General features: G+C 50.8%; 1 protein-coding gene across 1 annotated transcript; it reads right to left on the bottom strand.

Moving 5' to 3' along the window:
* Positions 1–430: 430 nt before the first annotated feature.
* LOC103189984 (polypeptide N-acetylgalactosaminyltransferase 6) lies at positions 431–21,045 on the bottom strand. Its single transcript, XM_042344357.1, has 12 exons — positions 20,983–21,045; positions 19,671–19,771; positions 14,976–15,544; positions 13,142–13,314; positions 11,855–12,004; positions 10,677–10,911; positions 8,641–8,758; positions 7,017–7,217; positions 5,008–5,139; positions 4,218–4,319; positions 2,816–2,968; positions 431–2,081 (listed from the first exon to the last, which is right to left on the bottom strand). Exons 3-12 carry the CDS (start codon positions 15,464–15,466, stop codon positions 1,968–1,970), a joined length of 1,869 nt encoding a protein of 622 aa, XP_042200291.1. The 5' UTR covers positions 15,467–15,544; positions 19,671–19,771; positions 20,983–21,045; the 3' UTR covers positions 431–1,967.
* Positions 21,046–25,969: the final 4,924 nt, after the last annotated feature.

Genomic DNA, 25,969 nt, shown 5'->3' with positions numbered 1-25,969 from the left:
GATAATTTGCACCAATTTGAAGAATCTGCCCTAAACCCCAACCACATCCACCCCCAACCCCTCCCCCCAAAAAAAACCCACCTCAAACCCATTATCGGTTGAGGTCCCATCATGACGGACGTTTAAAAACTCCCAAGTCCTCCAGTGATATTGTTTTATCTCAATAAATTATATTCCAGCAATTCCCTTTCTGTGGGTTTATAGATTCCTTTTCTATATTCCATGTCATCATTGCATGACACACACACAGGACAGACGCACACCATTCCCACCCTATGCTATATTATCTCCTCTTCTAGGCTACACCCCCCTCCCCGAGATAGGGCTGTCAGCGCTGGGAGATCTGTGTGTGTGTGCATTGGGACAGGGTGACACGCAATAATAGTAATACTCCTTGCATTTGATACATCGCTTATCACATCTTTGAGACATCTCAAAGCGCTTCACAGGAGATTCTGTAAAGTGTAATGGCTGTGTATTTAGTGGACAAATCAATGCCGTGCCTTTAGATTTTTGACAAACTTTTCTATAAATGATATTTTGGTCGTTGCTGTGATTTTCACAGTGTGCCTTCAGCAATTCATATTCATTTGGTATAGACCAAGCCTTCACTTCCAACCTCACCTCCCTTCCTCTCACAGAACAGAACAGGCGAGGGGAACCCCATACCTGGCAGCAGAGGTGGTCAGTTCAAATCCTGGTCAACCACATAAAGCTCCTGTAATATTCCTTGCATCTGATATCACGTGCCTTATCACGTGTGAGTGATGAATAAAACGTGGCAGTCAATTGCACAGCAGGTTCCTACCAACAGTCGTGGATTGAGTGACTAAATTATTATTATTAGAAGGGATTATTACCCCCAGAAAGTGATCCGTCAATTGACTGATGACCGGGTTCCTACTTACAGCATGTAAACAGAGGCGTGTGGGTGTGCGCGTGTGGAGTAAGGAAAGTTGCCTGAGGTTTTCCCCTGTTCTGCCCGGGAAAGAAACCCAGGTCCTCTCGCTTGCGAGGTGAGCGCTCTTACCATTACACTACGGGACTCTTACAGGAAGAGAGTCCAGGAGCAGGGACCCTGGCTGGATTAGCCCCTCGCTAACCCAATGGTACCGAGACCCAATTGCAGTGACTAAACGGTTGAGATGAACTAATGCAGGACAGCCCGGGGATTTGAACCTGTAATCCCCTCGGCTGTTTGAGGCCAGTGCACCCACCAGGGCGTTATTTATCTACTGAGCCACTGCAGGGGGATTTCGGGTTAACCCGGCTTCTTTCCATCTCCCATTTCACTCGATCATTCATCTCATACTCAACACCCAGCAGCAAAACCTGTCCCCACATGGGGCAAAGGCACAGAGTAAGACAGTTAGTCTACCACTAGAGGGATTTGGGATCAAGATACAATTAACCTCAACAGTATTCCTGATCCCTCAGAAAGCCAAGGAGACTCCTGAAAGGTATTTTGTGCTTGGAGCACCCACACACAGTCAGACACACACACAGTCACACACACTATCACACACACACACACAGTTTCACACACACACACACACACACACACACAGTCTCAGGCACTTTCTCACACACACACACACACATACACGGGAAGCAATCCATCTCTTTGGTCTCGCTTCTGATTTCAAAAACAGTCAACGTCAGGAAACAGTCACAGTGCAGTCCGAGCCAGAGGTTTGGCTGCTCCAAAGTGTGGGTCAACTGATGGAATGGATTTCCCAACACTCGGGGAAGGGGGAAAAAAAAACGAATACAAAAAATGGGGGTCCGGTTCATAAAATCCAGGCCTCCCTGAAGAAAGTCCATCAATTAATGATTGTTCGTTTGGTGACATCAGCAGATTCCAGCTTCACAGTCGCTGGAGGAGGTTTATTAACGATGTCCCAGTACCTCCCTGTGTCACTGTTTGCTGACTTGCTCCTCTGCAGGCCTTTCCTCAATGGTGAAGATCAGATAAAGGACCACTGCTGGCTGAGGTCATCAGGGTTGCAGGGCACCATCGCTGGGTTTTTGTCTGATGCCGACAAGCACATGTTGATGCCATCGTTCCTGATCAGATTATCCTGACGTGAGATGCAATACAAGAAGGAATTAACAACAACAACTTGCATTTACACAGCGCCCCCTCGTGCAGGGCAGCGTCCCAGAGCGTTTGGCGGTGGCGGAGCACGGCTCCGAGCCGGGGGGAGGTGACCATGGGCACTGGTCGAAGGCGAAGGTCTTCAGGTGTGCGACTTGAAGATGGGGAAGGAAGGGGCAAGGCGAAGGGAATGGAGGGAGAGCGTTCCAGAGTTTCGGGGCGTTTAGTGGCTGAAAGCGCAGCCACCGATGGTCGAACGGAGGGCACGAGGGACAAGCAGGAGGCCGGAGCCAGTCGAGCGGAGGCAGCGGGTAATGGGTTGGGGCGTGACCAGGTCGGAGAGGGAGAGAGGGAAGGAGGTGCCAGAATGTGAAGGGATTTGAAAACGAGTGAGAGGATCTTGAAATCGATCCGGATGGTGTTTGGGAGCCAGTGGAGGAGCTTGGCTATAATTGGAGTGATGGTGGGGGTGGGGGGACGGAGTTTAGTGCGGGTGAGTATGCGGGCGGCGGAGTTTGGGATCAGCTGGATTTTGTGGATGGTGGAGTTGGGGAGAACGGCAAAGAGGGCATTTGGTTAGTTGAGGTTGGACGAACACGTGGACCGAGTGTTTCACAAATTGCATTCTGTGAAGCCCTTTGAGATGTCTCGAAGGCCTGAAAAAGGGCTGTGTCAAATGCAAGAATTATTATTATTAATATTATTATTATTACGTACCTTTCCCAGTTCCCATTTTTCCTCCATCACCACATCTATCCCCTTCTTATTGTACTTGCATTCCTCCAGCCTGACTGGCCCATACACTGCTCGGAGACACAGCTGTTTCGCAAGGTTGTGTCGGATTTCTGTCTGGTGCGTGTACTCGAAGTACTGCGAACGCAAAGGTAAAATTTCACGCACTGTCGACGTGTGTTGAAGGGATTCAGACTTAGAAACAGGAGGAGACCATTCAGCCCTTCGAACCTGCTCCGCTAGGAGTAAGAGCGGGAGAGTGGGACTAGTTGGGGTAAGATGGTGGAAGTCCAGTTCACCTTCCACCATCCTGGCAGTCGCTTGACATGTCTTGTCCCCAAACTATACACTGTACCCCCCAGATATCATTTTCTCGCAGAAATCGATCTCATTTGTTCTCGAAACAACACTTTCTGCTTCCACTGTCTGTCTGTCTGTCTGTCTGTCTGTCTGTCTGTCTGTCTGTCTGTCTGTCTGTCTGTCTGTCTGTCTGTCTGTCTGTCTCCCTCCCTCCCTCCCTCCCTCCTTCCCGAGGGAACCTGTTCCGTATGTTTACCAGTTGCTCACTGAAGTCGTGTTTCCCCAGATTTGTTCTGAATTTACCCCCTTCACCGTGTCCTGGGGTTCCACTGTTCAGCACAAGATAAAACAGTTTATCCTGGGCTGAATTATCTCTATATATTCCCTTCAGAATCTTAACGACCGCCATCATATCACCCTCAATCTTCTCTTCACCAGTTTATCTAATCGCTCCTCGTAGTCCAGTCCCTCCATCCGCTCAATCATTCTGATTGCCCTCCGCTGTATCCTCTCAATCACCACAATATCCTTTTTATATTGCGGTGACCAGAATCTCACACAGTATTCCAAGTGTGATTGCAGCAGTGATTTGTAAAGCTGCCTGAAATCCAAGCCCAGGACAGGGTTTTGGGGAAGATACCACTATAGGATCCTTAGTGATATTTATGGATTCCTGTATCTCAGTGGTTAGAGCACTCGCCTCGCAAGCGAGAGACCTGGGTTTGATTCCCAGGCTGATCAGGGCGACACGTTGGGCAAGTTTCCTTACTCCACACGCCTCTGTTTACCAGCAGTAAGTAGGAACCCGGTTGTTAGTCGATTGGCGGATCGCTTTCTGGGGGTAATAAACCCTTCAAAAATAAAAAAATTATAATAATTTGGTAACTTAATCCACGACTGTTTATGGGACGCTGCTGAGTGAAGTTGACTGCCGTGTTTCGGCCACAAAATATAGTCACTACAATTTACAGTCTATTCCGTGAAACGCTTTGAGACGTCTAGAAGACGTGATAAGGCACTGCGTCAAATGCAAGGATTCTTCTTCTTATTATTATTGTTGTTATTTCATCTGATGTGCAGTCAGTACCTGATTGCCTCCCATCCCATGGCACGGATACAAGATCAGAGGTTTCCCTCCGTGATTCTGCTCTCCCACATCCAGGCAGCTTCCCGTTCCCTTGTTTTTAATCTGTAAAGCAAAGTCGTTACGGTTTGGAACGCACGGCCTGAAATAATAACTTTCAAAAGCTTATTGGAGAGGTACTTGAAAAGGAAACATTTGCAGAACTAGTTGGGGTGAGAGCGGGGGAGTGGGACTAGTTGGGGTGAGAGCGGGGGAGTGGGACTGTTGGGGTGAGAGCGGGGGAGTGGGACTAGTTGGGGTAAGAGCGAGGAGTGGGACTAGTTGGGGTGAGAGCGGGGGAGTGGGACTAGTTGGGGTGAGAGCGGGGGAGTGGGACTAGTTGGGGTGAGAGCGGGGGAGTGGGACTAGTTGGGGTGAGAGCGGAGAGTGGGAATAGTTGGATCCATTCACATTTTCAAGACAGAGGTGGAGAGATTTGTTGTCAGGGACTAGTATGGGGTGGGAGCCATAGAAACAGGAGGCCATTCAGCCCCTCGAGTCTGTTCCGCCATTCTATAAGATCACGGCTGATCTGTACCTCAACCCCAATTACCCCCCTTTGCCCCGTATCCCCTGATCCCCTGACCTGACAAACATCTCTCGACCTCAGGAGGGAGGAGGGAGAGAGATCCAGATTCTCACCCCATTTTGGGTGAAAAACTGCTCCTGATTTCACTCCTAAGAGGCCTGACTCTAATTTTAATTCAAATTTTAAGCCACGAAGCTTCACCTTTACTAAGATTTTGACACTCACCGCACCGGCTTTTATGGGATGGAATTCTGGGACAAAGAGTTCGGGATAGACATTCTGCAGAAACCAGGTGAAGTTCTTACACTGTAACCTCTCCTTCAGCTGGAACCGGGACGTTAAATCACCATAGCTTTTCTGAAAGAACCAACAGGAATAATAATAATAATAATAATCCTTGCATTTAATATAGCGCTTTTCACGTCGGGAGGACGTCCCAAAGCGCTTCACAGAACACACTGCAAAGTGAATTGACTGTATATTTGTGGGCGAACGCGGCAGCCAATTGCGCACAGCAATGTCCCACAAACAGTCGTAGATTGAAAATGACCAATTTATTATTGTTTTTGGTTTTTGGAGGATTATTATTAGGCTCTGTGTGGAGTAAGGAAACTTGCCCAAGGTTTGGCCCTGACCCCCCGGGGATTGAACTCAGGTCTCTCACTTGCAAAGCGAGTGCTCTAACGACTGAGCTACAGGAAGGAAAGAAGCCTTAATATCAATATCATCCGTCTTTCGGGTGAGACGTCAACAACAACAAATGCCATTTACACGGCGTCTTACACGTTAGGAGAACGTCCCAAGACGCTGGACAGTCTGGGATCGACACCCGAGCTGGTGGTTGGGATCAGGAGGAGTGGAGGGCAGGGAGGGAGGGTGGGGGTAGGAGGGTGACCGAAGACACAGTCGAAGAGGAGGGTCTTGAGATGGGTCGTGAAGGAGGCAAGGGAGGGGTCGAGGCGGAGGGATGTGGGATGGAGTTCCAGAGGGTGGGGGCAGAGAGGCTGAAGGCCCGCCCGCCAATGGTGGGAGGTGGGCCAGGCGGGGGACGTGAAGCAGGCCAGAGCCCCCTGAGCGGAGGGAGCGGGCAGGTTAGTAGGGGGGGGTTGGGAAGTCGCATATCCAGCTCTCCAGGGCACTGGCCCGCATGAAGGGCGCTATATAAATGCAACTTGTTGTTGTCTAAAAAACAGTTACTACACTTGACAGTAATTACCAGTGAAGGGTTTGGTGACTTCTCACCCATCGAGCCACTATTTGACGACAACTCCTTCCTCTTCAGTTGGTTATTATTATTTTATACTATTAATTAATAATAATAATAATACTCCTGGCATTTGATATAGCGCTTTTCACGTCTGGAGGACGTCCCAAAGCGCTTCACAGAACACACTGTAAAGTGAATTGACTGTATATTTGTGGGCGAACACGGCAGCCAATTGCGCACAGCAATGTCCCACAAACAGTCGTGGATTGAAAATGACCAATTTATTATTGTTTTTAGTGTTGGAGGGATTATTATTAGGCTCTGTGTGGAGTAAGGAAACTTGCCCGAGGTTTCGCCCTCTGCCTGGAATTGAACTCAGGTCTCTCACTTGCAAAGCGAGTGCTCTAACCACTGAGCTACAGGACTCCACAAATAATAATTATTATTATAATAAATAAAAAAAAATAATTTGGTCACTCAACCCACGGCTGTTTGTGGGGACGCTGCTGTTCGCAATCGGCTGCCGCGTTTCGCCCCAAAAATACACAGTTAATTCACTTTACAGTATATTCCGCGAAGCGCATTGAGACGTGAATAAGGCGCTGTATCAGATGATCATCACCCCACCCTGAGCCGACGTCCATTAACCGAGCTGTGAGTGTTGGGGTAAAGTAAGTGGAGAGCTGAGAGCAGGCTTGATGTGCTGAAGAAGTCTCCGGCCTCTCGCACGTCTCTCTCCGTCCCACCATCGCTGGCCATGCATTCAGCCACTGCGCCCCGAAACTCTCTCCCTCTATCCCTCCCTCCGCCTGCCCCCACCCCACACCCTCCCTTCCCCATCTTCTGGTCGCGCCTGAGGACCTCCCCGTTCAACCGTGACTACGGTCACCTCTCCCCTCCCCCACTGACAATCGCTCCGGGACACTACCCCGCGTGAGAGGGCGCTGTGCAAGTGCAAGTTGTTGTTGTCAAATGGCCATCTCTCCCCCCGCCCCGCCCCGCCCCCCACCCCCCCGAGGTCACTCACCTCTTTGGCGATCTGGGCCGCCTGGTGATTCCTCTTGTAGAACAGCTCCTTGTACTCGTCCATCCAGACCTCCGCCAGGCGCACCTGGTTGCGGGCGATTACCTGGACGCCTTTCGGGAAGCTGTGGGGGCTCTTGATGCGGAACACGTGCCCCACCACGGAGCAGGGGATGATCTCCAGTTGTCCCCCGCATTGCCAGACCTGCAACCCACACACACACACACCAGAGGGACAGAGGGAGGGGGAGTCAGCCATTATCCTCCAGACACAGAGACCCCAAAACCCCAAATACTCCAGATGCTGGAAATCTCAAAGGAAAACAGACATGGCTGGGAACACACAGCGGGTCAGGCAGCATCTATGGAGAGAGAGGATCCCTCAGTGTTCCCAGCGACAGAGACACCAAACCCCAAATGCACGTCCAACGATGACTGTGTAACAGGGGACGTTGGTGTCTGAGTTCCTTCTGGACACGATTGGGTAGGATTATTGCGTTGGGCCATCACTTGGTGCTTCACAAAGCTCTTCACAGAGTATCCCTCCGTCTCGCCCTCTCCCTACCCCTTCATCTCACCCTCCCTCTCTACCTCCATCTCGCCCTCTCTCTACCCCTCCGTCTCACCCTCCCTCTCTACCCTTCTGTCTCACCCTCCCTCTACCCTTCCGTCTTGCTCTCTCTCTCTATCCCTAGGTTTCGCCCTCTGCCTATCCCTCCGTCTCGCCCTTCCTATCTCCCCCCCGTCTCGCCCTCTCTACCCCTCTGTCGTGCCCTCTGTCTACTCCTCTGTCTCACCCTCCCTCTCTCCCTCCATCACTCCCTCTGCCTAAACTTCCATCTCATCCTCTCCCTCTGTCTCACCCTCTTTCTCTCTCTCCTTCCGTCTTGTTGTATATTTTGTGGGCAAATGTGGCAGTCAATGGCACACAGCAGTCAGTGTCCCACAACAGTGGAAGATTGAGTGACCAAATTCTTACTATTATTATTATTATTTTGAAGGGATTATTACCTCTGGAAAAGCAATTGATAAACAATCGGATACAGCGCTGAGCTGCCATATTAGACTTAAGATAATAATAATCAATCCTTCGTCTCCTGGACATCAACAAAGACTTATGTTTGCACAGCGCCTTTTATTTAGGGTAAAGTTTCAGCAACGTAGAGGGAGCCAGAGGTACATTAGGAGAGAGAGAGAGAGAGAGAGAGAGAGGATTTGAGACGTAACATAAAGAGAGGGGACAAGACAGAGAGGTATAGAGAATGAGATGCTGATCGGAGGTTCCCCTCTGCTGGTCCGGTGGATGTTAAACATTCCATTCACTATTCCAAAAGAGAAGGGAGTTTCTCTCTGTCTCTCTCTCTCTCTCTCTCGGGGTCCTGGCCAACAATCCCCCAAATAAAACTGGTCGCTCACTCCTTGGCTATCTGATGGACATGTATAGAGAGGGGATGAGACATAGGGCAAGAGAGAGGGCTTGAGGGAGGGAGGAAGGGAGGGATTGAGTGAGGGAGGGCTTGAGGGAGGGAGGGATTGAGGGAGGGATTGAGAGGGAGGGATAGAGAGGGGGTGCGAGACAGAGGGCCAGACGGAGGAGAGAGGGAAGGTGTTAGAGGTTAAAGACCTACCCTGAATGACATCTCCACGTTTTCTCCTCCCCATATTTCCATCTGGTCATCGTACGTCCCGATCAATTCAAAGTAAGATTTGGAGATTGAGAACAGTCCCCCTGCAAAAGCCGGAGTCCTGCAAACACACTGAAAATCAAATGAATTGGCCACGGAGAGAGAGGGAGAGAGAGAGAGAGAGAGAGAGAGAGACTTACTCTGTCTTTAGCTGAAGCTCATTGCAATTCACACCCAGTTCCTGTTTCTGTCATGGTATTTAGAACAATAATAATCCTCGCATTTGATACAGCGCCGGATCACGTCTTTGAGACGTCTCAAAGCGCTTCACAGAATATACTGCAAAGTGTAGTGACTGTGTGTTTTGTAGGCAAACGCGGCAGCCAATTGCGCACAGCAGCGTCCCACACACAGTCGTGGATTGGCTGACCAATTTATTATTTATTATTAGATATTTTTTTAAGGGATTATTACCCCTGGAAAAGCCATCCACCAATTGACTCACTATCGGGTTCCTACCTACCGATAGATAAACAGATCTGAAACGGGGGCCAGGAAATCGATCAGGGCAGGGCTCGCGCAGACATTAAGGATTCTCATTTCCTCTCCTCTGGGTTTGGTTACAGGCGGAATCTCAGTCGAAACAAACGAGGAAGAGAAAAAAAAAAACGGGCCATTAATTCCGCACAACCCATGTGAAGTCTTTCAGTGGAGTAAACTCAGGCTGAACTCATCCTCGACTCCTCAAAGCAAGAAATTGTTCTCCACGGGGTTCAAAGGAGCCAGTTGAAGGATTCTTTCACCGCTGAGACCAGTCGTGATCCAGGGAATGATTGGGGCCATTATAAAAGTATTCGCTTCAGGTACAAACCCAAAATGTTCGCAAATATCATCCAAGTGAGTGGGGGCTTGTTTGCAGACAAATATGCAGGGATGACAATAATTCTCTCTCTGCTTTCTATCAAAACATCGCCAGGTCGGGGGCAAATCAGGAAAACAACAACAAAAATAATAAACATTAATAAATATTGTTGCAAATAATAATAAGTGCAAGTTGATATGACGTTTTATCGCATCTTCGAGACGTCTCAAAGCGCTTCACAGGATATACTGTAAAGTGTAGTGACTGTGTATTTTGTGGGTGAAACACGGCAGCCAATTGCGCACAGCCGGGTCCCAGGACCTGGGTTCGATTCCCGGGCTGGGCGAAACCTTAGGCAGGTTTCTATACCCCACACGCGCACCGCGGTTTGCCCAGCGGTACGTAGGAACCTGGTTGTTAGCTGATTGGCGGATCATTTATCCGGGGTAATAATCCCTTCAAAAAAAATTTGGTCAATTCAATCCACGACTGTTTGTGGGACGCTGCTGTGCGCAATCGGCTCATAAAAGGACAGAGAACAAGTTACACAAAACAACTATAATGACATATTTAATCATACAGACAAGAGGCTACAAGCTTGGCTATAATTATTCCAACAACATCACAGCTAAATTACGTCTCTGCTTAAAGAGCCAGGATAATTATAACCTGAAAGGCTCAGGCAGGAGAGATACCAGCGTTGCTTTTATTTATAAAGCAAAACCCACCCAGAGGTTAAGAGAAAATGAATCTGAAACGTTAAGTGACTTTCTGGGTCAGATCTTAAGAAACGTAAATCTGTTTTTCAGTACAGCCGCAAAAACATCAAAAATAATAATAATTATCATTGCATTTGATATAGTGTCTTACCACGCCGTCGAGACATCTCAAAGAATATAACTGGGTTCTTTACTTACTGCTGGGTTAACAGAAGCGTGTGGAGTAAGGAAACTGGCCTAACGTTTCACCCCGACTGGGAATCGAATGCCTGGTCCTCTCGCTGTGAGGCGAGTGCCCTGACCAACACGATGACAATTTGCGTTTATATAACCCCACTCACGCAGCATAGGATCCCAGAGAGTTACAGAGGGCTCCACAATTAGCGTCTCTTACCTTGAGAAACACACGCGTGGAAGACAGACACCACCCCAAACCATTTGTAAAAGAGGACACTCACTTGATGGGGTAGGTCTCGTCCTTTCTTCTCTTGACCTCGTGGTCAGGAATGGCTTCCCAACCGAACGACAAACTCCAGTCCATGTTCCCTCGGTTGTGGTGACGGCCATACTGGACGGGTTTGGACACCTCGAAGCTGTTGAGGTCGATGGCTGTGATGTCCGGGCTGACCACAGCTGTATAATTCTCCGCTATTCTGCCCAGCAAAGGCTCCAGCCAGCCATTAAAACACTCGCCTGAAACATCGAGAGGGGAAAAAAAAATCATATGGGAACAGGAGGAGGCCATTCAGCCCATCGAGCCTGTTCCGCCATTCCTCTGCACCATAGCTGATCTGCACCTCAACACCAAATATATCTATTTAACATTCAAACACATGAGAATGGAAATGGCTATTATTGTCCATTGGGGCCAATGCAAAATCTATCGTCTCTCATTCCCCGTGGACCGGGTTGAGCTTCGGCTGCTGATCGCTGCGTAAACAATAATAATACTAACAGTAATAATCCTTACATTTGATACAGATCCTTATCACGTCATTGAGATGTCTCAAAGCTCTTCACAGACTATATTGTTTTTGGAGGGAATTATTACCCCCGGAAAAGCAATCCGCCCATCGACTAACAACCGGATTCCTAATTATTTTTCGGTAAACAGAGGAGTGTGGGGTAAGGAAACTGCCCATCGTTTGGCCCTGGTCACTGCTGAGGGAAACAAAGGTCGATTTGCCGCCACTTAAAAATAAGAGACAATATTCTAAAGTCTTCAGGCCACAGACTGCTGAGGAACACAGGGAGGTATAGCATTCAGTCCTACTCACCATCGAACCTTACAGCACAGAAGGAGGCCATTCGGCCCCTCGCGCCTGTGCCGGCTTTGAAGAGCTACCCAACTAGTCCCACTCCCCCACTCTTACCCCAACTAGTCCCACTCCCCCACTCTTACCCCAACTAGTCCCACTCCCCCACTCTTACCCCAACTAGTCCCACTCCCCCACTCTTATCCCAACTAACCCCACTCCCCTGCTCTTACCCCAACTGCCCCCACTCCCCCGCTCTTACCCCAACTAGATACACTCTGCAGTCAATTCACTTTACAGCTGTGAAGCGCATTGAGACGTCTCGAACATCTCAAAGTGTTTTGTGGGCGAATCGCAGCAGCGAGTTACAGTCCACTTACAGTGAGCGTCCAGGAAGGTCAGCACGTCTCCCGTAGCTACGCTGGCGCCCAGGAGTCTGGCGGTGATTAACCCCTTCCTCTCCACCTGCCGCACCACCTTCACAATGCGGAATTGCTTCACATATTCATCCAACTGCTCTTTCAGGTAGTCTGCGAGAAACGGGGTGAAAGGGGGTGAATTATTTCCTCAATTTAACAACGAGAGAGAGAGAGAGAGCATCTGTTAACTTACAAAGATACAACTTATAATAATAATAATCCTGGCATTAGATACAGAGCCTCATCACGTCTTCGCGACGTCTCAAAGCGCTTCACAGGATACACTGTAAAGTGCAGTGACTGTATATTTTGCATCGTTGGCTGATTTTGATGTGATTGGTAATAATTAAAACACACAAACACATACCCACACATATACACACCCGCGCACCCACACCCGCTCGCGCCCACACACCCGTGCGCGCCCACACACCCGCCCGCGCACGCACACACCCGCGCACGCACACACAAGATGCCTTTTTGTACCACATAAAGATACGGTGTCTCAAGGCCCTTCACAGTGACAAGTCAGGTACAGGAGGCTGTGGGTTTATAGGCAAATAAAGACAGAGTTGATTTGGGGGATTGTCAGCCAGGAAACTAGGGCAAACCCCCTTCTCTTTTCAAATTGTGTCATGGGGATAATAATAATAATAATAATAATAATAATAATAATCCTGGCATTTGACCCAGCGCCTCATCACTTTGTCAAGACGTCTCACAGCGCTTCACGGGATACACTGTAAAGTGAAATTGACTGTATATTTTGTGGGCCAAACGCGGCAGCCGATTGCTCACAGCATCGTCCCCACAAACAGTGGTGGGTTGAAGTGACCAAATAATTTTTTTCTGTGGAATTTTTTTGAGGGATTATTTACCCCCTGAAAAGCCATCCGCCAATCGACTAACAACCAGGTTCTTATTTACTGCTGGGAAACAGAGGTGTGTGTCTGTGTCTGTGTGTGTGTCTGTGTGTGGAGGAAGAAAACTTGCCCAACGTTTCGGCCTAACCTGACCCGCCCGGGAATCAAACCCTGGTCCTCTCACTTGCTTGTGAGACGAGAGCTCTAATCCCTGAGCCACAGGGAGTCCACGATGATAGACAAAATGGAGGTTTAAATGCCTAACATCAACCTGAAAAATAGACCAGAGGACGGCCCCAGGACCACATCCGAATCTCGATCGACCGCCACGTGGTGATTTGGCTGCTGAGCCTCCAACGTCTTTGCCGAAAGCCTCGACACTCACCGTCCGTGCTGGCGTCGTCCACCATGATGATCTCCTTGAGTACGATGGCGGGGGAGGTGTAGAGGACGCTGTACACGGTGCGGAGTAAGGTGCTCCAGGCTTCGTTGTGGAAGACGATGATGACACTGGTTGTGGGCAGCGAGGGGCAGCGCTTAAACCTCTGCTCAATACACCTGGACAGGTCAACACAAAAACATCCATAAGAATAATAATCACCATAATAATAATAATAATCCTTGCATTCAAGACGTCTCAAATTCACAGAATATACTGTAAAGTGAATTGACTGTATATTTTGTGGGCGAAACTCGGCAGCCAATTGCGCACAGCAGCGTCCCCACAAACAGTGGATTGAAGTGACCAATTTTTTTTATATGGGATTATTATCAATTGTGTGGAGTAAGGAAACTTGCCCAAGGTTTCGCCCTGAACTGCCGGGAATCAAACCCAGGTCTCTCGTTTGCGAGGCAAGTGCTCTAACCACTGAGCTATAGGCCTTCCACCATCCTGGCAGTCGCTTGACATGTCGTGTCCCCAAACTATATACTGTATCCCCCAGATATTATTTTCTAGCAGAAACCTATCTCATTTGTTCTTGAAAGAAACAAGATTTTCTGCTTCCACCGTTGGTCTGTCTCCCGAGGGAACCTGTTCCAGAAGTTTACTACTCGTTCACTGAAGTAGTTTCCCCAGATTTATTCTGAATCTCCCCCCCCCGGTCACCCTCACACCCCAACAGCTCTTAACACAAAGATTTTACTGAACATCTTGAATGCATTGCCTGAAAGGGTGGGGGAAGCCGAGTCGATAACAACTTTTATGACAGAAGTAGATCATTATTTGGGGAGGACAAGTTTGCAGGACTATGGGGAGAGAGCGGGAGGAGTGGGGTTGATCAGGGCTATGGGGAGAGAGCGGGAGGAGTGGGGTTGATCAGGGCTATGGGGAGAGAGTGGGGGAGTGGGGTTGATCAGGGCTATGGGGAGAGAGCGGGGGAGTGGGGTTGATCAGGGCTATGGGGAGAGAGCGGGGGAGTGGGGTTGATCAGGGCTATGGGAGAGAGCGGGGAGTGGGGTTGATCAGGGCTATGGGGAGAGAGCGGGGGAGTGGGGTTGATCAGGGCTATGGGGAGAGAGCGGGGGAGTGGGGCTGAATTGGAAGCTCTTTTCAAAGAGCCGACACAGACACTATGGGCCAAATGGCCTCACTCTGTGCTGAACAGTGGAACCATAGGACACGGTGAAGGGGGTAAATTCAGAACAAATCTGAGGAAACGCGACTTCAGTGAGCGACTGGTAAACATAAGGAACAGGTTCCCTCGGGAGGGAGGGAGGGAGGGAGGGAGGGAAGGAGGGAAGGAGGGAGGGAGGGAGGGAGATGGTGGAAGCAGAAAGTGTTGTTTGTTTTGAGAACAAATGAGATCAATTTCTGCTAGAAAATAATATCTGAGGGGGTACAGTGTATAGTTTGGGGACAAGACAAGTCAAGCGACTGATAGGAAGGTGGAAGGTGACCTGGATGGACCTCGGTCCTCTTTTCCAGCAAATTCTTATGTTGTTCTTATTGCCGGAAATGGGAAAGTTCTTCATTTCCCAACAGTTCTAACTGCTGAGCCACAGAGAGTTACCCAATCAGTTTCAGGGGGNACTGGGGGAGCAGGGGAGGTGGGGGAGAGAGAGGGGGGGCGAGAGGGAGGAAAGGGAGGGTGGGGAGAGTGTGAGGGCAGGGAGAGAGGGAGGGCGGGGAGAGAGGGAGGGCGAGGAGAGAGGGAGGGCGGGGAGAGAGAGAGGGGTAGTAAAGACTAGCGTGGGTGTGGAAGCAGTAATGGCCGTACTCTGGGTGCCTTGTGTCTGGTCCGAGACCTCTGTGTAAGGAGATGCGATCGCTGGCGAAGGCATTGAAGCAGTGTTTCTCCATCCCGCGCTCCTTCTCCTTCTCTTCCTCCGGGGAGAGGGCGTGCGAGCGGAAGCCTTTGCCGTCAGCCCCCGGTGAGTTGGGATCCTGCGGGGGGCGAACGAGGAAGGGCTTGAGCTCGGAGGAGGTGTAGTGACCGGGGAGACAGGAGCTGGGGGGAGAGACGGCTTCCGCTGGGCGGTGAGGAGCTTTGATCTGGAACTTGGGCATAGAGTCCCGGATGTTGTTCACAGCCCCAAACATCATCCCCAACATCCGGTCTTTGCCGTCCGCGATGTCCCTGAGCCACGGGCTCTCGCTGGGCCCCCGGTTACCCGCGTCCCTTTGCAGGATGAACAAGAAGACCACAAAGATCACGGCCACCATGGCCAGTTTGGCCGGGCCAAAACGTCGCCTGAAGAAGATCCTCATGGCCCCAGACAAGACAAGGTTTCCCTAAAATCCAGTGACTAGCCACTCGGCTCCATCCAGGGCTTCCCGAACACAGCCCTGCAACGAGACCAAACACAGTCTGAGAAAGCCGGCCACAACAACAACGACTACTAACGGCATTTACACAGAGCCCTTCACGTCAGGAGGACGTCCCAAGGCCCTGGACAGTCCAGGGATTTGGATCCGACTCGGGGTTTGGGATCAGGAGGGGTTGGAGGGCAGGGAAGGTGGGGGTTGGAGGGCAACCGAAAGTGCAGTCGCTGAGGAAGGTCTTCAGGCGTGACCTGAAGCTGGGGAAGGTGGGGACAAAGCGGAGGGATGGAGGGAGAGCGTTCCAGAGTTTCGGGGCGTTTAGTGGCTGAAATGGAGGGGGACAAACAGGAGGCCTGAGCCAGTCGAGCGGAGGCACCGGGTAGTGGGTTGGGGAGTAAGGAGGTCGGAGAGGGAGGGAGGGAAGGATGGAGTGAGTGAGTGAGTGAGTGAGTGAGTGAGTGAGGGCAGGAAGGAGTGAGTGAGTGAGTGAGTGAGTGAGTGAGTGAGTGAGTGAGTGAGGGCAGGAAGGAGTGAGTGAGTGAATGAGTGAGTGAGGGCAGGAAGGAGTGAGTGAGTGAGTGAGTGAGGGCAGGAAGGAGTGAGTGAGTGAGTGAGTGAGGGCAGGAAGGAGTGAGTGAGTGAGTGAGTGAGTGAGTGAGTGAGTGAGTGAGTGAGTGAGTGAGTGAGGGCGGGCGGGCGGGCGGGCGGGCGGGAGGGAGGGGAGGGAGATGCTGGGGCATGAAGGGATTTGAACAGGATATAAAAGCCTTGATAAATACTTTTCATACTGTAGCATGAATAATCTTAGCATTTATTAGTAATATTCTTAAAAGACCAGTGCAGACACGATGGGCCAAATGGTCACCTTTTGTGCTGTAAAGTTCTACAGATCTATGGCAGCATCTATACCACTGACGTCTCAAAGCACTCACTCCAGGTGAGCGACCGTGTAATTGCAGGCATTATTTTACACGCAGCAAAGTCCCGCGAAGGGAAGGACTGATTTAACGATACGTCAAGAGAAACGCCTTTCTCTTCTCAAATATTGGCACTCTGACCTCAGGCGACTCTCCTTACTTCACACACACGCCTCTGTTTGTGCAGCAGTTAGTAGAAACACGCTTGTTGGTCGATTGGCGGATCCCTCAAAAAAAATGTGGTCACTTCAATCCACGGCTGAATGTGGGGACGCTGCTGCGCGCAATTGGCTGCCGCGTTTCGCCCGCAAAATACACAGTCACTACATTTTACAATACAATCAAAGGGCTTTGAGACGTCTCGGCGATGTGATGAGGCGCTGTATCGACCACGAGGATTATTATCATTATTATTATTATTATTATCATCTCTACGGGAAGACAGGACCGCGGTTTAATGTCTCTGCAACGTGCGTTCCTCAGTACCGGATGACGGGAGCATCAACAACAACAACAACAACAACAACAACAACAACAACGTGCAGGTTAGCGTCGCAGAGCCCATCAGCCTGAAGCTCGGAACGAACGAGAGTGACTGAGATGTTACCTCCCGCGGCCCGGCTAATAATAACACAGTACAGGGTGTTTGTTGACAGAAGCTCCTATTTCAGTGCTGAGGGCACCCGACAGATTTGCCGAACGCAAATAAAGGCCATTGTTCACTGATGCGCAGGAATTTGCATCCGGCATAACAATTAAATATTAATATTATAATTACTATGATGATGATTATAATTGTTATTGTTGTTATTGTTATTATAATAATGATCCTTCCATTTGACACGGCGCCTTATCACGTCTTCGAGACGTCTCAAAGCGCTTCACGGGACACACTGTAAAGTGAATTGACTGTGTATTTTGTGGGCAAAACGCGGCAGCCAATTGCGCTCAGCAGCGTCCCCACAAACAGTCGTGGATTCAGTGACCAATTTTACTTTTTTGAGGGATTATTAACCTACCTAAGGTTTCGCTCTGCCCAGGAATCGAACCCAGGTCTCTCAAAAGCGAGGCGAGGGCTCTAACCACTGAGCTACAGGACTCCACAATATTTTACTGGATAAAGTTTAGCTCCCAGCGGAGGGTCTAAATGAACGTCTCTCTCTCTCTCTCTCCCCAGGAAGCCAGCGATGTCACCTGGGGATGGTTAAAAGGAAGATGGTCGGACAGTTACAATGCGCATTAAGGGATATGGAGAAGAGGAGGAGAAGGGATATTGGGTTAAGAGATAATAAGGCAGAATTAGGCTCAATGAGTGAAATGGCTGTTCCTGTACTGTAAGTGAGACTGCTCCAACCTGTTGGCTGCTGAGGGGCGGATGCCCCAATTGAGAAACACCTGCGGGGGTTGGACAAGCAATATTTTTGTGTTTCCCTTCCAGAAACATAACATTGACTGGTTGTAGAAACATAGGAACAGGAGGAGGCTATTCAGCCGCTGGAGCCTGTTCCGCTTTCTACAAGATCATGGCTGGATCTGTACCAATGTCTCACGCTACGCCACAATAACCACATTGTGTTGTGAGTGGTCTGAAGCCACGAGTGTCTCTCTCTCTCTCTTTCTCCCTCTCTCTCGCTCTCTGTGTATCTGCCCGTGTAAGAGGGTGGCAGAGCCCAGGCTTGTGTTCAGCATTCCTGTGGTTGACCAATCTCTCCCGCCAATTACCTGCCCTTTGCCCCGTATCCCTGACGTAACAAATAGTATTATGGAGGGAGCGCGTGGGCCAGGTGAAATGGAGTGGCGGGGGGTGGGGGTGGGGGGCCGGATGTGGCCCGTGGGCCGCCAGTTGGACCAAGCTGCTTCTAAGCCACGTACCCTAGAGCGAGGTCGAAGGAACATCTTCTGACCCACCAAAATTGGCCGGACAGCTGCACGTGGAACTCTCAAAAGGGTTTGGACGCTGCACTGTTAAGCCGGGTGGTGGATAGGTGCGCGCCAGCCCGCATGCGTGCGTGCATGTGGGCGCGCATCAGACACCCGCCCGGCGGAAGATGTGCGTTGACGTTGCGAAGAGCAAAAAGCGAGTCAACAAAAAAAAACCCGAGAGGGAGAGAGAGAGAGAGAGAGAGAGAGAGAGGTTGGTCAACCATAGGAATGCTGAGCACAAGCCTGGGCTCTGCCACCCTCTTACACGGGCAGATACACAGAGAGCGAGAGAGAGAGAGAGAAAGAGAGAGAGAGAGACACTCGTGGCTTCAGACCACTCACAACACAATGTGGTTATTGTGGCGTAGCGTGAGACAGTCTTCAACACTCGTTCACACTCACGCTCACACTCACACTCACGCCAGCTCAGTGTTTTTGGCAGCGATGGCTGGCTGGCTGGAAGCAGAGGGAGGTGAGCCAGACTGGGACCTGGTACTGACTGGAACCAAACAGACCAACGTGAAGGGGAGAGAGAGACAGACAGAGAGAGAGAGAGAGAGAGTCAGTAACAGCACAGAGTTTGGGCGAAACGTGGAAGAGAAACCGACGATGGAAGCTTGTCGGGCGCATTCTAGTCTCTGTGACAGAACGTTGGGGAGAGGGGGGTACAAGCCCCAGTTTGGAATAGTAATATAATAATAATAATAATCCTTGCGTTTGATATCACGTCTTCGAGACGTCTCAAAGTGCTTCACAGGTTACATTGTAAAATGTAGTGACTGTATATTTTGTGGGCGAAACGCGGCAGCCGATTGCGCACAGCAGCGTCCCCACAAACAGCCGTGGATTGAGCGACCAAATTATTATTATTATTATTTGTTTGAAGGGATTATTGCTCCCAGAAGAGCGATCCGCCAATCGACTAACAAGCGGGTTCCTACTTAGTTGGGTAAACAGAGGCGCACGTGTGAGTGTGCGGAGGGAGGAAGCTTGCCCAACGTTTCACCCTGACCTGACCGGGAATCGAACCCGGGTCCTCTTGCTTGCGAGGCGAGGGCTCTAATCACTGAGCTACAGGGGCTTCAACAACAACAACAACAGCAACAAATGGCATTTATATAGCGCCGTGCACGGAGGATAGCGTCCACGAGCATCTGAACCGACTCCACGCTTCAACAGCGGAGCTTTGAGACGTTGCGATGGGCTACGGGGTTGGCTCCAAAGGAAATACTATAATAAAAGTCGCTGGGGGGTGGGGGGTGATTTTTGTTTCACCCCCTTATGCGAGGTGATTAAAATCGGCTACTTACCTTGCCCGCTTCACAGAGAGCTGGTGAGCTAGCTCTGAGACATGCCAGTGTTTGTGCCAGAGAGATGCCACGCCAACATCACTTTCCCGCCTGGCTCCTCCCTTTTTCGGAGCAAGCGAGAGAGAGAGAGAGAGAGAGAGAGAAATAAAAGTTTCAGCAAAAACAAATTGACTTGTTTTTCCCCCGTTAGTCACGTCTGTGTCTCGTAGCAGTGACAGGTTCCTGCCAGCCCAGACCAGGCTCGAAACACTAACTCTTTGAGACCATCGAAGTCCCGATGCAAGACCAATAATAAGAAGAATAATCCTCGCATTTGACACAGTGCCTCATCACATCATCGAGACATCTCAAAGCGCTTCACAGGATACACCGCAAAGTGAATTGACCGTATATTTTGTGGGCGAAACGCGGCAGCCAATTGCGCACAGCAGCGTCCCCACAAACAGCCGTGGATTGAGGTGACCACGTTATTATTTTTAAAAAATGATTTTGAAGGGATTATTGCCCTCGGAAAAGCGATCCGTCAATCGACTAACAAGCAGGTTCCTACTTACTGCTGGGTAAACAGAGGCGTGGGTGTGTGCGTGGAGTAAGTAAACTTGCCTAAGGTTTCACCCCGCCCGGGAATCAAACCTGTGTCCTCTCGCTTGCGAGGCGAGTGCTCTAAACCACTGAGCTACAGGACTCCACAAGGACTGAGCTGTGGAGCAGGGTGTCCTTTCGCTGGGAGATACTGGCTCCGATCCAGCCACATGGATGATCTGCTGATGACTGAATATGACTCAATAGTCTGGACAGCCTCCACCCAGCTGGTAGACAAGTGCTGGTACTGAGCGTCAGACTGAACAGCGTGAAACAGAGATTACACTCTTCAACTACCACTTGACTGGGTTTGACTGGGTCGAGCGCACAGTCACTTGGAACTCAACCAGCGCCGACAAGTTGGACCGAATGGCCTTCTTCTGTGCTGTAGAAACTCAGGAACACTCTTCCTCCCTCCCTCCGCCTTGCCCCCTTCCTTCCCAATCTTCAGGTCGCGCCTGACAACTTTCTTCTTCGACCGTGCCCTCGGTCACCTCCCCCCTCCCTCCCTCCCTCCCTCCCACTGGCTTGGGGTCCTGCTCCATCAAGTGGGCTGGGACACTACCCTGTGTGAGGGGCGCGAGTTGTTGTTGTTGTTGCTGTAGTAAATGTCTATGGTTCTAAGGTGGGATATCTGGTCCCCAGGGTTGGGCTATGTGTAGGGAATCCTGGCCCAGACCAGGAACAGGCAAATAGAGCAGAAAAACGGGAAAAATGAGGACTTACTTACCCAAGAATAAGCCAAATGCCACTAATTCATAATAAACACGTCAATAGCGTAGGTAAAGGAGCACAAGGATAATTACACAGGAACACCACAAGACCTTTAGGAACCTTTGGACCATCCAACCGACTGTTTAGAAGGAAATTGGGTAAATCCTCCAAGAGAAAGTGTCAAAGACCCAGAGGAGATTAGAGGAGACAGCGCCAATCAGGAAATAGCACCATCACATGACGCCTCTCTTCTGTACTTTAAACCTTCTTGGGGAAGCGGTTCTAGACAGCTGGTGAGGGACGGAAAACGTTGTTCCTCCCTGTGTCCTGGTCAACAATTCCCCAGAGAACCTGAGTGTTCACTGCACCTGGGTATCAAAGATCCCGTGCCGCGAAAACCGGCGGGAGTTAGCATCATAACTCTGGCATTTGACAGAGCGCCTGATCACGTCTTCGAGACGTCTCAAAGCGCTTCACGGGATACACCGTGAAGCGAATCCACTGTATATTTTGTGGGCGAAACGTGGCAGGAGCAAGGAAACTTGCCGAAGGTTTTCGTCCCGCCCGGGGGTCCTCTCGCTCGCGAGGGGAGCGCGCAAACCACTGAGAGTCACGGCGGATTTGGAATTCCTTGACCAGCGGCTTTTCGAGAGAGTTGGGGGCGACCGCGACCTCCACCGAAGAAGAGGTAGCGTTAATTTTGACAGAAAGCGACCTAACTCGGTTGTTATGGTAACGGGTTCCAGTGTACACCTCACAGTTCTGATCACCGTCCAACAGACGTGACGTTGAGACTGCAACACACAGCCCCATTCATTCAAACCTCTCATTTACCTTCAACAGAATAACACAACAACATGTGTGTGAAGTTGTTGAGCCGAGTTCCGGGCTCGAAGGGATACACAACAACAATCCCTGCAGCTTCAACCAGCGCCCATCACCCCGGAAAGCCGTCTCAAAGCGCTTCACAGATTTACTGTAAAGCGTAGTGACTGTGTGTCTTGTCGGCTGCCCACTCGGGCACAAACAGCGTAATTTTATTGTTGGCCAGGACACCGAGAGAGAGAGAGAGAGAGAGAGAGAGAGAGAAGAGAGAGAGAGAGAGAGAGAGAAAGATCCTTCTCGTTTCAAATAGTGCCGCAGGAGATCTTTAACATCCGCCTGAACAGGCAGACGGGACCTTGGTTTAATGTCTCATCCTAAGGAACAGGGATACATGGGATTCTGTGGAGTAGCTCAGTGGTTAGAGCGCTCGCCTCGCAAGAGGGAGGACTTGGGTTCGATTCCCGGGCAGCGCGAGACGTTGAACATTTTTCCTTACTCCACACAGCTCTGTTTACCGAGCGGTAAGTAGGAACCCGGTTGTTAAGACCATCTGATCTTATCCCTCCAGAATACCCGTCCCACCGCGCCCCCATCACAGCTTCGAGCTGCTCTTAAACCAGTCCCAGTGTCCTGGCCTCAAACCCCCCCCCCCCCCCCCCCACTTTCCTGGTAACCCTGTTCCAGTCATTAATTACACTCTGCGTAACAATAATAATAATAATAATAATCCTCGCATTTGTCGTCAAGACGTCTTATCATGTTGTCGAGACGTCTCAAAGGCACTTGACAGGATATACTGTAGAGTGTAGTGACTGTGTGTTTTGTGGGCGAAGGCGAAACGTGCAGATATCGGCTCCGGAAATGGCTGAGAGATGAAAGAGTTAATCACAGGTGTGGAACTGGGTTTGGGCGACGTGTCGCAATCTGCTTAAACAACTAGGATGTCGGACTCGTTTTGATTGGAGTCGTCTTTCTCAGCCCCTCCCCGGCTAATAAAAACACAGACACGTCGCTCACCGCTCCACATCAGTAGTGTTCTGCCACAAAGAACACAGATGAAAGGCGCAGCAATTGCATTGTACTGTACACAATCGGTTGCCGTGTTTCACCCACAAAACATACAGTCAATACACAGAGACACGCCCCGACTAACCTACCAGGAGGCAGGAACCCGGCTGTCAGCTGGTTGGCGGATGGCTTTTCTAGGAGATGATAATCCCTTCAAAAAGCAAATTATAATCACTTGGTCACTCGATCCACGGCTGTTTGTGGGGACGCTGCTGTGCGCAATTGGCAAGCCGCGTTTCGGCCACAAAGCACACAGTCACTACACTTTACAGTGTATCCTGTGACGCGCTTTGAGACGTCTCGAAGACGTGATAAGGCGCCGGGTCAAATGCGCGGATATTATATCTTATTATTTCTTCCATCTTAGTGCAGACACGAGGCTGTTACAGAGCAGATGCAGCAGTTACAGGTCACGAGGTTCAAATCCGGCCTAACGGTCCACTGCTACATCTGCCTGGACCTCATCAAGACCTACCGCTCGCTCTCGCCTCGGCCAAATTGTCCTTCTATTCCAGGTTAATCCCAGAGGTGAAGGGCAACCCCAGGCTCCTGTTCTCCACCACCACCCGGCTCCTCCACCCTCCCCTCCACGCCTCCCAGATTCGTTCCTCCGACTCCCACTGCGAGAAATGCTGGACTTCCTCGAGTCCAGAATCAAGGGAATCCGCTCAGCTGTCACTGCCCTCCCAACTTCCACCCCCTCCCTACCCCCACCCCACACTCCGACCACTAACCATTCCTCCTTCAACACCTTTAACCTGTCACCCCCTCTTCTGTCATCACTACCATATCCTCCATGAAGCCCACCACCTGATCCCTGGACCCCATCCCCACCCCTTAAATCTCAGCTCCACCTTCTTGCCCCACTATTCGCCGACATCATTAACCTCTCCCTGTCATCTGGCACTGTTCCTACCCTCAAAACAGCCACTATCACCCTCACCTTGAAGAAACCTTCCCTTGACCCAACACAGCTATCCAGCTCCCGGCCCATCTCCCACCTTCCTTTTCTGTCTAAGGTCCTTGAGCGAGCAGTTGCCTCCCAGCGTCGCTCTTTCCTCTCCTCCCACTCCATCCATGAGCCCCTCCAATCGGGTTTCCGTGCTGCCCACTGCTCTGGTCAAGGTCACAAATGACATCCTGACCATGTGTGACCAGGGCTCCCTCTGCCTCCTCGTCCTCCTCGACCTCTCCGCTGCCTTTGCCACCATGGACCACTCAATCCTCCTTCACCCCCTCTCCTCCCACCTCAACCTTCAAGGTTCTGTCCTTGACAGGTTCAGGTCCTACCTTTCACACCGCCTCCACTTCATCTCAGCAAACGGTTTCCCCTCAACCCCCCGCACCGTCTCTTGCGGTGTTCCTTAGGGCTCTGTCCTCGGTTGCCCTCCTCTTCACCCTCTATACGTTCCCCCTTAGTGACATCATCCGCAGACATGGGATTTCCACACATATGCGGATGACACCCAACTCTATCTCTCTGCCTCCACCCTCAACTCCAGGACAACTGGTGTCCCGACCGACTGCCTGTCCCACATCAAGTCCTGGACGAGGGACAACTTTCTCCAACTCAATGTCAGCAAGACCGAGGCCCTCCTGATTCGCTGAAGCATCAGCCTCCACGGCTGCACACTCAACCTCACCAGTCAGGAACCTGGGGGTCTTGTTTGACCCTGAACTGTCCTTTCTCTCCCACATCCGCGCCATGACCGGCACTGCCTACCACCAGCTCCGCAACACTGCCAGACTCCGCCACTGCCTCACCCCTCAGGCCCCCAAACCCTCACCCACACATTTGTCACATCAAGGCTCGATTATGGAAACTCCCTCCTCATCGGCCTTCCCAACTCTTCCCTTCACAACCTGCAGATCATCCCAAACTCTGCAGCTCATATACTCTCACGCACCAGACTCCGTGACCCCATCACTCCCACCCTCGCCCGACTCCACTGGCTCCCCATCCCCCAGAGGATCGAGTTCAAGATCCTCGTCCTCACCTGTAAGGCCATCCATGGCCTTGACCCCTCCTACCTCTCTGATCTGCTGACTCCCTACCAACCTGCCCTCTCCCTCTGTTCAGCGGACTCTGGCCCTGCTCCATGTCTGCCCCCCGACCCACCCTACCATCGGTGGCCAGACTTTCGGCCTCTCTGCCCCCAAGCTCTGGAACTCCATCCCTCAGTCCCTTCGCCTCGCTTCCTCCCTCGCCTCCTTCAAGGCCGGTCTCAAGACCCTTCTCTTCGATCGTGACTTCGGTCACCCTCCCACCTCTCTGCCTTCCCTCACCCCTACCCCACACCTCCCCCATGCTCAGGTCCTGACACCTGACTGTCGAGCGCCTTGGGACGTCCTCCCAACGTGAAAGGCGCTCTATAAATGTCAGTTTGTTGTTGTTGGTGTAGGCTCAGATATCAAAGCTCAAGTGGTGTGTAAATGTCCTAACCAGAGAAGGCAGGGACTGAGCTCAGGGCTCACTTACACCACAAATCATCTCAGTTCCTCACAAGAGCAGAGAGACATTCAGCTTTTGGTCAAAGTTCCTTGAAGTTCACCGGCCTTGAAGAACACCGGCCTGGGCTAGTTGAGCCAAACAGTCTGTTTCTGTGTGGTATCGCTCTGGGACACTACCCTGCATGAGGGGTGGGGGGGGGGGCTATATAAATGCAAGTTGTTGTTGTTGTTATTGTATAATTCTGTGTGTGGTTCTGTGTAACTCGAGGTGACTGAGCCTCACCACATTACTGAGGATCAGTCACGAAATATTTTTCCCCGTCGAGAATTTCACTCAGAACTTAAAACATCCAAACCGAGGCGGGGTGGGGGGGGGGGGCGACCTGAAGATGGACAAGGAAGGGGTGATCCTCAGGCTGGGATAGGTTTCCCGCAGGGGTATGTGTGCGTGTGTGCGTGTGCGTGTGTATGTCAGGGTAAAAGGGAAATTTAATTAACTAGATTGGCAGCCGAGCCGTGGGATGAAATTGCATCCTTGAAATCACTCCCAGATACCCTGTCGCTCATGTTATACACGATGCAGGATTTCTCCGCCCGACCACACTCCTGTTTCATGTCCTCTCTGTCAGGACGTGACAGCATGACTGACAGTCACTGTG

This window comes from Callorhinchus milii, unplaced genomic scaffold (genome assembly GCF_018977255.1).
Source record: "Callorhinchus milii isolate IMCB2004 unplaced genomic scaffold, IMCB_Cmil_1.0 Scaffold27, whole genome shotgun sequence".
Classification (NCBI taxonomy): domain Eukaryota; kingdom Metazoa; phylum Chordata; class Chondrichthyes; order Chimaeriformes; family Callorhinchidae; genus Callorhinchus; species Callorhinchus milii.
This window is presented reverse-complemented; position numbering and strand designations above follow the sequence as displayed.

Bases quoted from the DNA above. Each gene is read 5' to 3' on its own strand.
- LOC103189984 (XM_042344357.1), bottom strand. From the start codon at position 15,466: ATGAGGATCTTCTTCAGGCGACGTTTTGGCCCGGCCAAACTGGCCATG. The intron at 7,218-8,640 runs GTAGGTCTTTAA...TGTGGGTTGCAG, and splicing joins ACGTGGAGATGTCATTCAGG to GTCTGGCAATGCGGGGGACA. The intron at 5,140-7,016 runs GTGAGTGACCTC...TGGTTCTTTCAG, and splicing joins CGGCCCAGATCGCCAAAGAG to AAAAGCTATGGTGATTTAAC.